Source organism: Zonotrichia leucophrys, chromosome 19, assembly GCF_028769735.1.
Source record: "Zonotrichia leucophrys gambelii isolate GWCS_2022_RI chromosome 19, RI_Zleu_2.0, whole genome shotgun sequence".
Taxonomy (NCBI): Eukaryota; Metazoa; Chordata; class Aves; order Passeriformes; family Passerellidae; genus Zonotrichia; species Zonotrichia leucophrys.
The window spans coordinates 8211713-8228255 of record NC_088188.1 but is presented as its reverse complement, the minus strand read 5'-3'; the positions used below and the strand labels follow the sequence as shown (position 1 = coordinate 8228255).

The window sequence follows — 16543 nt, the reverse complement described above, 5'->3', positions numbered from 1 at the left end:
CTCTGTCTGTGCGGGACACGCGGGGCCGCGGCCGGTGCCGGAATGCGGCGGCTCCTTCCCGCATCCCACGGCCGCTCCCTCATCCCACGGCGGCTCCTTCCCTCATCCCACGGCAGCCCGAGTCCAGCACAGCCAGAAATCCCTGCCAGGCCGCTCTCCACCTGCGGAATCGCTGTCCCATAAGTCAGTTCCGTCTGCGCCCCGAATCCTGCCACAAAAATCCTCTTAATCATCCTCCCGAGGCAAATCCGCTCTTTCCTCACCTGCCCGGGACGTTTGTCACCGTCACACGGCCCTTAGGTTGATCTCTGAGAAGACACTCCTCAGGTTGATCTCTGAGATCTCTTTCTAAAAACTTTGCAAACACTTTGTAATGACTGTTATTATAAATTCTGGTTAGTGAGTGTGTGAGAAACTGAGGCACGGAGCCAGAGGGCAGCTCTGCCATGGCCGTGTCACCCCGGATCGATGCAGTGTCACCCTGTGCCGTGTAACTGTCCTGCCCTTGCTGCCTGAGCCCTGCCAAAGTGATGTAATTAATAATCATTGCCTGAGTTTCTGCGCCTCCTTTCATCCGAGCATTCCAACGCTCTTTACAAACACTCAGTAATTAAGACTCATAAATTGTAAATGGCATAAAAGGTACACGGGGATCTTCCAGGGCTGGGATGGAGCCGTCTCCTGGGCGGGATGGTGCCGCTGATCAACACCCTGTAGCAATTGCATTTTCTCTTTTGATATTATTTTTGTTAACTGGTGCTCTTTGATACAGTTTTGTACACATGCCCAGAGGCTGGCTGAAGCATAATGAACTATTCTATATGGTTTCTGCATAATGAATGGAATTATTTAATTGGCACATAACCTCAGAGACTGCTAATAGACTAAAACATTCTGAAGATGAGCAAACTGGAAAGAATGGGATGACTCAGGGAACGCTAAATTAACATATTCTGCCAAAACTTTGCACCCAATCCTCTTGGGTTTCAGGGTATACAGGGGGGCTGAAGAAAGATGCAATGATTGACACAAGAGTTTGACATGAATTACCTTCCCTGGACCGAAATTTTCTCTCATTTTTGGGAATTCAGAAGGGCTGAAGCTCCAATCCAGAGCTGCTCCCTCAGCCTTGGACCTGGATCTGAATGGGAAGTGTGAGTGACAGCAGGTGCTGGAGCATTTAACAGAACATGACAGTTTAATTATCTGAGCAATCAGTTAAATATGACTTCAGGACATGGGTTGGCCAACGTCAGAGAAGCTGAGGGACTCCTCCCTCAATGAAAATATTCAAATTAAAATAAAAAAAAAAAAGGCTGTCTCAGTGCTTGATTTTTTCCTCTCCACAGCTAGAAAAAGAAGTAAACTTTAATATCTGAAAAGATCTGAATTGAATAATCATGTTTGGACAGATATAATAAAACAGAACAAGTCTTTGATAATTAATCACAGGGCACTGCTCTGCTCAATTACAGCACAAAAACACAAATCTAACACACATTAGAGGCCATTCCCATATCTCCCATCTTTGGGACAGTCCATTTATTCCCATGATGTTGATATTCTCTCATATAGAGAATTCTTACTATTTTGGGAACACAAATACTAAAAATTATGTGAGAAAGGACTTTAACAGTTGAAATCTTACTCTGGAATAAATAATAATGTCCTAAACACATCAGGAGTCAAAGTTTCTGTCTTTGCACAGAAACTCACAGCACCTTCAATTAGAGACTTGTATTTTACTCCTAATCTTCTTTTTTTTTTTAAAATGAGAAAACAAGTGTCTGCATGCACACACAGAATTCCTGGCAGGTTTGGCTGTGGCTGACCTCAGTCCATGAACCTCATGGGAACAGGAGGGTTGGTACCTGTGCTGAGCATTTCAAAGCAGGGAACTCTCCCACGTCCCAGCCTGGTGAAAATTAACTGCTTTTATTAGAACACTGCAATTCCTCCCTGCTTCCTTCCACGGGGCACATTCCCAGGAGGGAGGTTTGTTCAAGCAAGGGGTGAAGAGTCTCTGCCTGACTCCCAGTGGGTGAGTTAAAACTGGAGGTCTGAAGTGTAAAATGGGGTAAAAAGGTACAAAAAAGGTTCACTCCCAGCAGGAAGAGCTGCTTGGTGACCTGCAGGTGTGCTGGACAGAGCTCTGAAGCAGCACTGAGCAGCAAAAGCAGAAAATCTCCCTCTCCACGTCATGAGCTCTTCCCAGCCCTGCCGTGGCTGCTCCTGCAGGGACGGAACCTTTCCTGCAGGGCTGGAGCCGCTCAGGAATTGTTCTGGATCAGGGAAGGCAAAGGGGCTCGCTGGCACCTCCACCCTGCCCAGATGGCACCGCCAGCGCTCTCTGGGACTCACCTCAGATGACCTTCCTCCAATCCACAGTTCTTGCCATTCTATGGCATCATAAATACTTGGAAAATAATAATTTATTTTAACACCATCTTCTGTTTCTCCGTTCTTTTTTCCTCCACCTTTTGCTTTTCTAGATCCCTCAAGGAGTACAAGAAGCGATGCAGCACATGACAGCAGTCGGGTATTTCTCTAAGCCAGGGATATAGGGGTAAAACAAGGGATTTTATCCCTTCAGAAATTTCCCGAGGTCCCAGGACGAGCAGCATTTCTAAAAGCAGGACACAGACACACCCCGTGGAGCCCAAAGGCTGCATGAGGACAGAACCGCAGCGTTCCGGGGCTTTGCCCGTGCATTCATTCAGCTGTGGGAGCTGAGGATTTGCCGTCGCTGCCGCAGCACTCCGGGCGCGCACCAGGAGAGGGTGCCAAGCCCCCGGCTTGTGCTGCGGGATCTGCGCTTCCCAGGGCTCGGAGCCCTCTCCTAGCGCTGCGCTTTAAACACCAACCAACGCGCCCTGGATCTAAAGGAAAAACTCTTTTTTTGACCAAAGCTGCCCAAATGTCTTTACCTGTTTCAGCGCTATCGGCAGTAAGTGCCCGAAACCCGCCCGAGGACATTAGCGCAGGATAAAGACATTTTTTGCTACATTTTAAAAAGGATCTGGTTCTTTATGCGGCTGATGGACGTGGGACCGCTCGGGGGAACAGCTGAGCTCCAGGAGACCGAGAAAACCCGTAAGATCTGCGAGGCACAAACATAAACCATCAATCCGTGCTGCGCCGTGAGGTTTAGCAGGAATAAAACCCGATCCGTGAAGTTTTTAGAATGACTGTTATAAAAATCCATCTGCACTGGGAGGCGCAGCTTTTACACCTCAAACAAGCGCAGGCTCCCGGGCAGCCGCTGTGCCTCCAGCATCTTGGAGAAACCTGCGGGATGAGAGGATAACACAGCCCGAGCCCCGAGCGGACCCCGAGCCCGAGACCTCCCTGCACGGCGGGTTTCAATCTAAACCTCGGGTTTCAATCTAAACCTCCTTGACACGGCGGGTTTCAATCTAAACCTCCCTGCCCCGGCGGGTTTCGATCCCCCGCACGGTGCCACCGCGGAATTCCCGCACCCGCGTTCTCCACGAGTGTCCCCGTCCGGGAGAGCTGCAGGAGCGGAGCGGCAGCATCGCCGTGCGCGGGCACGGAGGGAGGGTTAAAAGCACCGCCGGTAATTCACGGCAGGCACAGCCCGACCCTTTCTCCGGCAGCGGGCGGAGAATCGCCGTGACAGCCCAGGAGGGAGCGCGCAGGTGACCGCGCTCCCCCGCCCCGGCTCCCCCGCCCGCCGCGGGTGTCGCAACCGCGCCCGTGCTCAGCCGCGCCCCGCGGGGGGGGCGGCGCAGGGAGCGCGCAGGGAACGCGCAGGGAGCGCGCAGGGGCGCGGGCAGCGCTGCCGGCCCCGCGCCCGGCCCCGCCGGCCGCCCCGCGCCGCCGATGCTGTCGGTGCCGGTGCCGGTGGCGGGCGCGGGGGCGGCGCGGGGCGCGGGCTCCCTGCCCCGCCGGCGCACCATGTGCAGCGGCGTCGGCTGCTTCTGGGCGCTGCTCTCCGCCGGCCTCCTGGCCGCCTGCGCCGCCGCCTTCCTCTCGCCGGCCTGGCTGCTGCCGCCCGGCCGCGCCGCCGCCGGCTTCGGCTTGCTCTGGCGCTGCGCGGGGCCGCCCCGCGGCTGCCACGGCTCCGCCGGCCCCGGCGGCTTCGGAGACATCCCCTCCGGTTCCTGGCAGGTGAGCGCCTCCCCGCCGCGGCACCCCCACCGCCTCCCCCGGGCTCCCGGGAATCTCCCGGCAGCTGCCCGACATCCCGCCTGCCCTTCCCTGCACTCCCCGGCAGCTCCCGTCACCTCCCCGGCATCACCCGTGTCTGCTTCTGGCTCTCCAGCATCCCTCATCGCCTCCCCGGCATCCTCCCCTTGCCTGCTTTCGGCTCCCCGGCGTCACCCCATCACCTCCTGGCCTCCCCCCAGACCTGCTCCAGGCTCTCTGCTATCTCTCTGTCCTCCTCACGTCCCTCAGGTCCTCCTGTCATCACCCCAGCTTCCCTCGTCCTGTCTTCCAGAGCTGCTCCAGCATCCCGATCCTGCCCGGATCATCGCAGGCATCCCCTGCATCCCCCTCGAGCATCCTCGGCATCTCCTCGTGCACTCTCCAGCATCCCTTCCCTCCTCTGCATCCCACCCGATGCCTCCGAGCATCTCCTCAGCACCCCTTGGGTGTCCCGGGATCCCTGTGGGGTCTCGTCCCTCTCTGGGATGCTGGGCTGTTCTCGGGGTGCTGCCTGAACCCCGGTGCCAGCGTGGTGGGCAGTGCAGCCCCGGGTGCCGGTCCCGGCAGCGCCGCGGGGCTGACCCGGCCACCCCGCCCTGCCGGAGCCCCAGATCCCCCGCCCGGCCCGGGCAGGCTCCAGGGGTGTGCGGGAGGGACTCGGGGAAGCTGCAGAGGTTTCTGTGCCTCCAGCGGGGCTGAGCATCGCTCCCGGCTGAGTTTGCTGTGCAGGAGGGAGCGGGGAGGTGCTGAAACTGCTGCTCCTGGGACACGTGGATGCAGAAATCGAGCCTGGATGTGGGGGATCGTGGCTGCCCTGGCGATGCCCGTGCCAGGGTTTGGGAAGGCAGGAGGCCCAGACGCCCCATGGGGCTGCTGTGGTGTCCCGGGGTGACAAAGAGCCGCCGGTCACACTGGGTGTGTGCAGGGAGCGCACAAAGCCCGGCCCCGGCATCCCAGCGCCCGCTTGGCCCCGTCCTTCCTCCCTCCTCTCCCTCCGTCCTTACCCCGAGGCTGTGAGTGTGAAATCCCCGCCTCTGCTCGGAACACGCGAGCCTGGAGCCGCTCCAGGTCACGCTGTGGCAGGGTCCCCAAGCCGGGGCAGCATCCCCGGAGCTCGGGGCCGTGCCGGGCACAAAGGGGGGCTGTCAGCTGCTGGATTGCTCAGCCTGCCATGGAGCTGCGCTGTTATCTCTGCCAGGACACCAGGGCTGCGTGTGATTGCTTAAATCCCATCGCGATCCTTAAAATTGGCATTAGAGACAAATATTGTGAATTGCAAAGAAAAGAACCAGCTGTATAAACTCCTAACTATTTACATAAAAAGGTGCAAAAATGCTCTTGTTTCCATGGGCTGGCCTTTGTTCAGATGTTTTTGCAAATGTGATGCAGATAAACAATTCCAAGTAATAACAAACTTTAAAGATAAGAAGGAAGCTCAGCAGTGACTCATTTGAACAAGCCTCAGCCTCTGAAAACACTGAGATCCAGAATATAAAACACTGAGATCCAGAACATGATGTAGCACAAGTCTCTGAGTTCCTGAGCTCGGGCTGAGGGAGAGATGAATAATCACAGCACCGAAGGCAGTTTGCAGGGCATTTGGGTGACATGTCCGTGTCACCTCTGTTAATACCACCCAAATAATTAATGAACAGCAGCCAGTGCAGACGCTTTCAGAGGGAAGTGCTCCCTCACCATCTTTCTGCCGTGAGGAGGGGGAGAATACCTGTTGTGATGGTTATTTGATGGGCTGGAATGCAATAAAATAGTCCTGACAGCTTTGCTGAGGCAGGCGACAGCTTTGGCTTTCCTGCATGAGCAGCCCGGAGCCCGCACGCCTCGGTGCTCAGCACGGCTCCGAACCCCATCCACGGGTTCAAGCAGGAGATTTCTCTCCGTTCTGGAGAGATGGGGAAATCGTGGCTCTTTTTTCTTTGCTTTCAGAGCCGTGACGTTCATTTCCAATCTTTCAGCGATCTGATGGGCAGCTCTCTCTTTAAATGAAAGCCGAACATGGACAGGAATCTGGGAGCTCCTGAAAAGAGCCTCGAGTGTTTGCTCCAGTGGAGTTTGCTGCAGGAGGGTGGGAGCTGGGGATGCCAGGGGCAGAGGGGCCAAAGCTGATGTGGGGCTCAGAAGCTCTTCTAGAGTGGAGCTGGTGGCACAGCTGGGGATGCTGAGCACATCTGGGATGGTGCTGAGCACATCTGGGGATGCTGAGCATATCTGGGGATGCTGAACACATCTGGGAGGGTGCTGAGCACACCTAGAAGGATGCTGAGCACACCTGGGTGGATGCTGAGAGCACTGGGTGGATGCTGAGCACACCTGGGTGGATGCTGAGCACACCTGGGGATGCTGAGCACACCTGAGGATGCTGAGCACATCTGGGAGGGTGCTGAGCACACCTGGGGATGCTGAGCACACTGGAAGGATGCTGAGCACACCTGGGTGGATGCTGAGCACACCTGAGGATGCTGAGCACACCTGGGAGGATGCTGAGCACACTGGGTGGATGCTGAGCACACTGGGAGGATGCTGAGCACACTGGGAGGGTGCTGAGCACACCTGGGAGGATGCTGAGCACACCTGGGTGGATGCTGAGCACACTGGGTGGATGCTGAGCACACCTAGAAGGATGCTGAGCACACTGGGAGGATGCTGAGCACACTTGGGTGGATGCTGAGCACACCTGGGGATGCTGAGCACACCTGGGAGGATGCTGAGCACACTGGGTGGATGCTGAGCACACTGGGAGGATGCTGAGCACACCTGGGTGGATGCTGAGCACACCTGAGGATGCTGAGCACATCTGAGGGTGCTGAGCACATCTGGGGATGCTGAGCACACTGGGAGGGTGCTGAGCACACCTGAGGATGCTGAGCACACTGGGAGGATGCTGAGCACAGCTAGAAGGATGCCCACCCGCAGCAGGGATGCCCATCCCTGGGGAACACGGGGGTTTTTTGTCTCGCTGCCGTTCCGGTGTTTCCCCGCTCCCTTGTGCCGATTTGTTCAAGGGTGGGGGAGCGCTCAGTCCTGCAATGATCGTTAATGCCAGTTGTGTATGCACTTGGGGGATTATGTTAATCGTGCTACAAATGATGCTTTGAATCATGTCTGGAGGTTAATTAACATGCCTTTCTTCTCTTAAGAGGGCCTTCATCTCTGCTTGGAGTTGCTGGCTTTTTTCTGCTTCCTTTCATAATTACTTTGCAGCTCTCTAATATCATGGGTACCTTTAATTTAACCCTGTCAGTGCTGCTGGGGCTTGGCACTGAGCTCAGCATCATGATGGTTATTTGATGGGGTGGAATATAATAAAATATCCCTGGTGGCTGCAGACGTTGTGGACAGGCTGAGACCTTGCAGGAGCTGATGGAAACTGGAGAGGATTTGGCTGGAGCCAGAGAGGAGAAAGGATGGTGATGGTGATATTGCCCAATTTGTGAGTGAGGCCCTTAGGATCTGTTGTGGGATGACTTGGAGCTGTGAGGGCTGCAGAGGGACATCCCAAGGTGTGCACATACCCTGGGGAGAGGAGATTGCTCTTGGGAGGCCAAATAAAAAAAAAACAGGTGAATTTTTGAGCTCTGAGTGGTTTCATTGCCTCTGATGACTTCTCTTTTCTTTTCCCTGGTGCCAGATCACTGTGTATGTGCAAAATAGTGCTTCATCCTCAGCTAATTTATTTTCTCTTTCAGTGGGAGCATTTGGCTCATGGGTTCCTGTCTCAGTGCTGCACTTCGGAAGCTGCTGCTGCCACATTTCAGATTTCTATTTTTATTTTTCCAGATAGTCTCCAATTATTTTCAGGCTTTGCCAAGCATGTAATCTAAAATAACAAAGAAGCTGATCAGCCCATGATATTCAGGTTAAAGCCACATGGGCCATTTGCCTATGGAGCCAGTGATGCCATGCTGGAGCAGAGCCCAAAATAACCTGCTCAGGATGGGGGGGGCTTTGCCCAACCCCAGCAGTTCCTTGAGTGGGTTTTTCCTGGGCTTTAAAGCAGGACTTGAAAAGATTCAGCAAAGCTTAGTGAAAATGTACAATAAACCTGCTCACCCTTTGCATTAAATCTTCAGTGCTGGTTTCTCACTGCACCAGGTCAGCCCTGGGTCCCTGATGCCATCTGGGGTTTGCCCATTGGGACAGGTTTGCAGATCAGCAGCCCTGATGGGGTCCTCATGGAGATAAGAAATCTGTCACTCTGTGGAAATCTGTCCCTCCTTTTCTAGCACAGGCTCTGGAATTAGGGAGAGATGCAGAGAGACCCCAGCAGGGACTCGGTGTGTGCTGCCCCTCAGGCAGCGTCTGCTCTGCCTCCAGAGTCCTGTACCAGGCCAGCACATTAACTTGGGATTATCAGGAAATCAACTTTTAGCTCCTCATCCTAAGAACTTCCCAAGAGTGCAGACTCTGCCTGCCAGTCCATTTGATTTTTAATTGCACTTACACAACCTTGGCCAGAGTTGTGAGCGCTGAATGTGAGGAATTCCTGACATCACCACCTTCCTGCACATTACCCCGGAGCAGATTTATCTGCTTTCATCAGCCACCCAGACTTTTCTGACCTACATTAACAGGAAGGGTGGTGAGGGAACCTGTAATTCCTGGGCTGTGGTCCCACATTTGAGTGCCCAAGTCACAAACCACCACTGGCACTCACCAACCTGCTCTCAGCTAAGCTGGGCTGGAAGGGGAGCTGAGGCAGGCCCGGTTTAAGGGTGGGCCCTGGGAGGTCAGGTTGATGGAAAATGCAGCCAGGCTGCTCTCAGGATTAGTTCTGTCCCTGCCCTCAGAGGTTCAGGGAAGCTGCTTGGCCACTCCTGGCAGGGATGGTCAGGTCACAGGGGTCGCCTGCCCCCTCCTCAAAGGCAAATCCTGACCCTGCACTCGGGAAGGGCTCAGCAGAGCCACTCTGATGTTGCGTTTCCCTTCTGCAGGGCCCAGAGCAGAGTCTGGCAGGGACATTCTGACAGAGGGACATTCCCTGCTCCTCCTGAGGCTGCAGATCCCGCTCTGCCCGGGCTCCTCCTCCGGGGGTGACCCGCGGGCATTCCCTGGCCAGGGCTCGGCTGCCAGCGCCAGGAAAGGGCCGATCCCAGGGAAGGATAATGACAGCGAGGGGAAGCAGGGCTGATCTGGTACCCAGCACCGTGCACTGCTTGCTGCCTAATTAAAATTTCATTAAGTTGGTTCGAATCCCTTGATGGAGGTCACAGGCACACCATTGATGTGCTAATGTCTTACTTTTCCCCTTTTTTTCTGCCTTTCACTACTATCCATCATCCTCTTAGATAAAGCAGTGCCATTAGGAACTGCTTTGCAGCATCCCCAGATGCAATGGCAGCGAAACAGAGACAGCCATAATTCATCAGACGTATTATCTGTCCCTTATTTTCTCTCTAATTAAAAAAATGCCTCTCCCCCCATTTGAATCAGTTTGGGCATTAACCCCTCTGGTGTTCTGTTGAACATGCTGCTGAGCTGGGAATTGGAAAAGTTGCCTGGAAGGCCAGGACTGGCTGAGCTTTGTTTTAGTGGAGGTGGTGCTGAATTTACTGCAAAAGCAGGATTGATTTTGCCACCTCTTCTCTTACAGTTGACTTTACAGCTCTTCTTGATCTCATTTGGGGTTTCTTAGATATTTTCTCTCAACAGATACCCCCAAAAGCCAGACACACTGTGACTTTCACCTTTTTCTCACTGAGCCTGTGGCTTTGTTTCCCAGTTTTTTAGGGCATTTATTTTCTGCCCCCACTTCCAAAGATGCTGAGGGATCTGAGCAGGGCTGGACAGCCCAGCAGTCTGTAACCTGGCCCTCAGCCTGCTGCCCTGGCTACCACAGGCCCCATCCAGGATGGCAGCTGTTGGGGATGGTCAAGTGCCAATTAATAAATTGCATTAATAAACTAATGTGCATCCTGACCCAGTTCATAGTGATGGCAGGAGCTTTGCCAGCTTGGTTTATCTCTGCTGAACCAAACACCAGGTACTGTTTCTCAGCACTAAAAACTGGACTGGAGAGTGGTTTCCCTTCTCCTTTCCTGTTTTAAAGCTGGCTTTCAAAGATGAGCTAACTTTACAAAAGTTTTCATTAGGGAAATTAAGGAATTCTTCCCAGGACAGCCATTATGTGGCATTTTAATTTTGATTTTTCTGGTGAATGAAACAACACCTTCAGCAGATTTATTGCTAAGTGAATGGCCCAGCCATGGCATGTGTCAGACCTGTAAAACACTAAAAATCAGGCAGGGGATTGTTGTTAATCAGAATTTATTACGCCACATAAAGGCATATTTACAGTCCCACCAGGGGACGATTAATTTGTTTGGGGATAAACAATTAATCTCCCTGGGAGTGGGAGCAGAAAATCTGACATGGTTTTATGTCTCTTCCCAGCATGGCAGAGGCAGGATTGCTCACAGCCTCCCTGGGGCATCTCCTGGCACTGCCAGGGGTCAGCAATGCCCAGGGCTGGGCAGCCTGGCAGGGTTTGCACTGGGAGCTCTGCTCTTTCCTGGGATAAATGGGTTTTTTCCTGCCCTGCCTGAGCTGGGCTCTCACAGGCAGCCTCCTGCATCCCTGCTGTTCCTCCCCACCCTGTCTATTTTTGGGTTTCAGCCCTTGCATCTGTTTCCTGCATCCTCTCCTTTCTGCTCAAGATGCAACAGGCACAAACAGGGAGGAGAGAGGGAGGTGCTGCACAGTGGGAAGTAGAGAATTTCAACTGCTATGCCTTTGCTCCATGGACTTCTTCAAACTTAAACCTTATTATTTCCCTTTGAAAGCAGCTTTTTGATCTGTGCAGGAGCAACTGCCCAGTACAGGGCAGGAGCACTTGAGAAATTCCCAGCTGGGGCCATGGAAAGGTTATGACAAAAGCAAAATTTCTGTTTCCCAAGAGCACATGCAGTGTTTTGGCAGGTAATGTCAGCACACAGCCAGGCCAAGAGCAGTGTGTGCCCTCTTCTACTGTCACCTGGTTTTGGGGGCAGCTGTGCCCCTGCCACCCCTTCTGTCCCCAGGAGCTGCCTGGCAGCTCTTGGGTGGCTCAGCATTCCTGGCCCACATGGCAGAACCCAAACCTCACCATCACCTTCATTGAATCTTCTCCCATTTATCCAACAAGATCTTTGTTCCCTTTGCCAGGGCCTGGCTGGATTTGGGAGGGTTTTGGGCACCCCTGTGCACATCAGGGTGCTGCCAGCCCTGAGACCCCTCAGTCTTGTTGCCAAACCCTGATGGCAGCTCCCAAAGCAGAGCAGCACTTCTGCCAGTGTAACCCACCTGCACCCAGCCTGTTTGTGCCTTTTTCTTATTTTAACTCACCTGCACCCAGCCTGTTTGTGCCTTTTTCCTGTCATTTTAACTCACCTGCACCCAGCCTGTTTGTGCCTTTTCCCTGTCATTTTAACTCACCTGCACCCAGCCTGTTTGTGCCTTTTCCCTGTCATTTTGTCCTGAAAAAGACCTTCACACTTCTCCACAGGGATTAACAGTCGGAGCAGCTCATCACTTGTTTCCAGCAGGAACTGTGAGTTTTTAGGAGATTTGAGCCACCACAATTAAGGAGAACCTAGATCATTAAAAATAATATGCTTCACACAAGAGAAGAGCCAGCCTGCTTCACAAGACCCCTTTCTGCTGAAAAATTCATTGCTCTAAATAATTAATGGTCCTTGCAAAGGAGGATGGTTTTGCTGGGCAGAAGGTGAAATGCAGACGCCAGGCAGAGTAATCCTTTTATTTTTGTTATGAATCCAGATTTCCTGGCCATGCTGCTGCCCTGGGAGCAGCTGGGGAGCAGGGCTGGGGCTGCTTTCCCCATGTGGCTGGGGGAGTGTCTGTGCAGTGGGGACATCCATCCCATCCCATCCCATCCCATCCCATCCCATCCCATCCCATCCCATCCCATCCCAAATCCCATGGGTCCCTCCTGGTGTAGGGACAGGGCAGGGGGCCCTGCTGGGGGTGTCCCAACCTTGTACCTTAAGCCCTGGAGCAGCTCTTGTCTGTCCAGCTCTCAGTGCCTTGGCAGGCTCTGGAGAGGAGCAGATTTCCCTGCTGGAGCAGCCTCTCCATTTCCCTGGGTAGTTTTTGCACTGCTGTTCCTTTTGCATTGCATGTCAGGAATTCATTTATTGCTGGGACAGCATTTGCATTGCTCAGTGCATAAATAGGCTATAAATAAGATGCTGATTTCCAATCACTGCACAGCCCCAGGAGAAGCACTCACACCAGGGTGTCAGGTGTGCCTGGCCTGTCCCTCTCCAGCACCAGGGTGTCCCTTGGAGCAGTGGCAGCTGCTGGGGCACAGCTGGCAGTGGCTGTGTCACCCAGCACCAGCCAGTGCAGCTCAGCAGTCAGGAACAGGGGTGGGTGTGGGGCAGTGCCAGACCTGTGGGACAGCAGCACTCATGGGAGGGGGTTTTGAGCTGTTGGGACCCCCCATGGGCATCCCAGGGTAAATCCAATTCCTCTTCTCCTGCTCAGCCTGCCTGGGGTTCCTGCAGAATAATTTACATTATTATTATTATAATGATATTATTCCAAACAGTAGCAGCTTGTTTGTGACCTCTTTGGGGAGGTAAATGGAAACTGTATTGGGGTTGTTTCCCCTAAAAGCTCAGGTAGAGGGGGCAAGATGAAAAAGGCAAACTGTGCTCTGCTAACCAGAATGTCCCACCAGGACAAGAGGGCTGGACAAGGGTGGCAGTGGGACCTGACCCCCTCAGAGCAGCTCCCACACAGGTTATAGAAGCCAGGCTTTCCAGGGAGGTGGGAGCTGTGCTGCTCCAGGAGCTGAGGCAGGTGTCACTGCAGGGGGACTCACCAGAGCCAGCAGCATTCCTGGAATGTGCTGGAAGGGACAGGAGCTGCCGTGGCTGATGCAGAGCTGGGCCTGAGGTGTCCTCACGCTGCTTGAGCGCTGTCACCAGCTGGGTGCTGGAGCAGGAAGGTCCCCTCTGTGCCCCTGGCTGGGCTGGCATGTCCCTGCTGGAAGAGGCCACCTCACTGCCAGTGCCACCCGCTGTCACCTGCAATGGGGACAGAAACAGCAGCAGTGCAGTGATTGAACACCTGTACCCAAGGGCGAGCTGTTTTGTCATGAATTAATGCTTTTCTCTGTTTTTAGGCTGCTGGGGGTGGGAGCAGCCTGCCATGTCAGCAGAGCTGCAGTGGGATCCCCAAAATGCCTGCTCATTGCCAGGCCTGCTGGGGCAGGGCTGCCATGGGCCCATTTCAGTGCTCAGGAGGGGCACTGACACAGCACACACATCTAGTGGCACTGGTTTAGCACAATTGTCACTGCAGCCCCAGTGAGCCCTGGGAGCAGGGCATGGCTGAACCTCGGGTGGTGAAGCAACAAAAGGTGGAAGGGAAAAGGTGGGAGAGCCGCCCATGACAGGGCTGCACTGCCCACTCGCAGAGGGGGATTCTGGGGTGTGTGTGGTGTGGGGTGACCTCTCTGACAGCCCCTGTGTCCTTGCAGACGAGTGCAGTGCTGTGTGCGGGCGGCTGTGCCCTGCTGGCCCTCAGCTCCCTGCTGGCCATCGTGGCCGTGCTGCTGCCCGGCGGAGCCTGCGAGCGCCGACTCTGCACCCTGGCTGGCTACATGCAGACAGCAGCAGGCAAGTGATGGGGCTCTGCTCTTTGGGGGGAGGTGGGGTGTCCTGTTGTGCCATCTTGGGCTCAGCAGCATGAGGAGATCGCAAACCCTAAGCAAGGGTGGGAGAAAAGCAAGTGTCCCTTCAGTTCAGTGATTGCCTCTGTTGAAGTGTCCAGATCCATCTTTGTGGTTAAGCCCCTGGAGGGATTTCCCTCTCTGAGCTTTACACCTGACACAGGGGCTGCCCAGCCTGTCCTGTATCTCCCCAGGCAGCCCTGGTGATGCTGCATCCACTTAAAATTCCTTTGCAATCTCCTGTGCTTCTGCCTTGGGGGAGTGCAGAGAGAGAGGGGAGGAAGCTGGGGAGGGACAAACCCCACTGGAGAACTGTCACCCCTGCAGGGAGCCACGTCCCTGAGGGTTGGACCAAACCTCCCCAGCTGGCCATGAGCCACCACAGGAGATTAATGCCCCTTCGTGTCTGTGCCCAAGAATAAACTCCTTTGCTTGGAGAAATTCTCAGGGCCAGCCAGGCTTTGTTCTCTGCCTGGAAGCATTCAAGCTGCTCTGGGGGGAAATCCTGTTACACGCTCTCCTCTGCAGGGCTCATCCCCTGGGATCTGATCTGGGACAGATGGAGCAGGACAGATTTCAGCCATGCTGCTCCAGCTCAGCCAGGCTGTGGGGCCACACACATCCCCTTCTCCCAGTCTGGAGATTCCCAGCTCTGCTGGCTGCTGGCCAGTGTGTCCCCTGGGGGTGGGACAGAGGCTGGAGGAGCTCCATGGCAGATCCAGCTCCAGGGATGGTCCCTTGCAGGGGATAACTGGGGTGGAAAAGGGTAACCCCACATTACCTTTGCCTGGAGGGTGGCACATCCCTGCTGTGTCTGGAGCAGATACCAAGCAAAGGATTAGGAAGAGTCCCTGGAAAGGAAACTGACTGTGGCAGATAAATACAAATGAGGAGCTGCCAGGGGTTCTGGTAATATTGAACAGGCTGTAAATAAACTGTAGGCTCTAAGCGTTATTGACAAATGAAAATTTACTGGGGACGTTTGAGCAAGCTAATGGGTTGCTTTAAACCCTGGCATTGCCTGCTAAGCATTTTGTCTTGTGCTTTTTAATTTTGTGCACTGTGGATTAATTCCCATTCAGAGCCAGGCAGCCCTGAGTCAACAGAATTAAATGGTTTAATGTATTTGGATTCAGAAATGCTGCCCCTCCATAATTTCTCTCCTTGTTCCCCCCTCCCTCCCTAGGAAGAAGCTTTTCAATAGAAATCAGCTGCAGCGAGGTGACAGGGACAGAAACTCCTCCCCAAAAATCACATTATCTCAGAGAAAAACAGGGATTTCAGGATAGATGGAATTATGGGGGAGGGAAGGAAAGCAGAGCAAGCCTGGAGGTTTGGTACAGAAGCTTTCTGATGGGGGGCAGCTCTGCTGGGGGACCCCCTGAGATGCTGGCAGAGCAGTGAGAGTTGTTTCTCTCAAATCCCAGGTTTCCAGGTCCTAAAGTCACCTTTCCTCTGTCTGACCAGACATTTTCCCACTGAAATCCAAATTTTGCTCTCCTTTTCCCATTTCACAAAGCCAACTTCAGGTATTCTTTTAGAGCACCAAAGGTATGAATAAATCAGCTCAATTCTATGAAACACTGAATCAGGAATCCAGTATGCTGATAAAGAGCCAGGTGCACTGAGCCAGGAGCATGGAACATGCCAGAAGTGAGGAGCAGAGGCACCAGCAGAGCCAGAATCAGCCCCCACAGGCTCTGCACTGTCTCAGAAGGATGCCCTGAGCTGCACTCACATAAATCCAGGTGCAGAGGCCAAGGATTGATCCCTGAACCAAACAGGAACCAATCCTGAGAGCAGCCCCACAGCCAGGCTCAAGCTACAGCTTTAACACTTTCCTGCTGTACATTTGGAGAGCCAAGTTGTGCCTTTGGAGCCCAGAAAGGAGGAAGATAAAAACCTCAGGCAGACAGAGCAGAGCTCTAATTGCAGATGCAGACAGGCCACCAGGGTTCAGAGCCGGGCTAATTGCCACCATGCTTTGAGAACAGGAGTCCTGATGCCTGGCATCCATCCTTAGGAAAAACCCAACATATCCACACAACAGACAAGAGGATGGTCCCTAATGAAAGAGTTAATGAGCAACAGGGGGAGGAAGGAGGATAAAGGAACATTTGCTCAGCTCTCACACCCTACAAAGTCAAAGCTGCCTCTGAGAGATTAGAGATGAGGCTCACCCCCTGCTCGTGGTGTCAGCTCACTGAAATGGAATTTCTGGGGGATCCTTCCTCCCAAACCTTTGGAGGCAGCACCTCCAAAGAGGCTGAGGGAGTCAAGCTGGGTTTTATTTGTGGGGTGGCCCAGTCCTCAGCTGCAACCCATTGCTTGGTTGGAGAAGAGTCCTGGGGCTGAGCCCAGGAACAGGGAGGGCAAATGGGGGCACAGCTGAAACCCTGCCAGTTGTCCTTCAGCAAAAGCCTCTTTGCTGGGCTTTAAAAACAGGAGTTAATTCCAGGAAGAAATGTCTCCTGCTGTGTGGGGCTGAAAGGGAAGCCCAGGGAATGTTCTCCAGGGCTGATTGTGGCTGTGCAACCTCTCTGGGGGCTGCCAGGTGCTGCTCAGGGCCCTGCAAGGCTCTCAGAGCAGATTTTCAGTGACTGGCAGGGGGAAGCTGCTGGAAGGAGCTCGGGGCCATCCCAGTGTGTCAGGCAGTGCCTTCACCCATGGCACCTGTGG

General features: G+C 54.0%; 1 protein-coding gene and 1 long non-coding RNA gene across 2 annotated transcripts in view; one reads left to right on the top strand and one right to left on the bottom strand.

Annotated features, from left to right (window-relative positions):
* Positions 1-3686: 3686 nt before the first annotated feature.
* LHFPL7 (LHFPL tetraspan subfamily member 7) overlaps positions 3687-16543 on the top strand; it is a 59731-nt gene continuing 46874 nt past the window's right edge. The window contains exons 1-2 of the mRNA XM_064729248.1: positions 3687-4131; positions 13673-13811. Of these exons, the coding sequence (XP_064585318.1) occupies positions 3844-4131; positions 13673-13811 (427 nt within the window). The 5' untranslated portion in view covers positions 3687-3843. The remainder of the gene's footprint in view (positions 4132-13672; positions 13812-16543) is intronic.
* On the bottom strand, positions 12091-14779 carry LOC135455785 (uncharacterized). The gene is made up of 3 exons (XR_010442390.1): positions 14646-14779; positions 13013-13217; positions 12091-12686 (listed from the first exon to the last, which is right to left on the bottom strand). It is a non-coding gene; the product is annotated as an uncharacterized LOC135455785 (long non-coding RNA).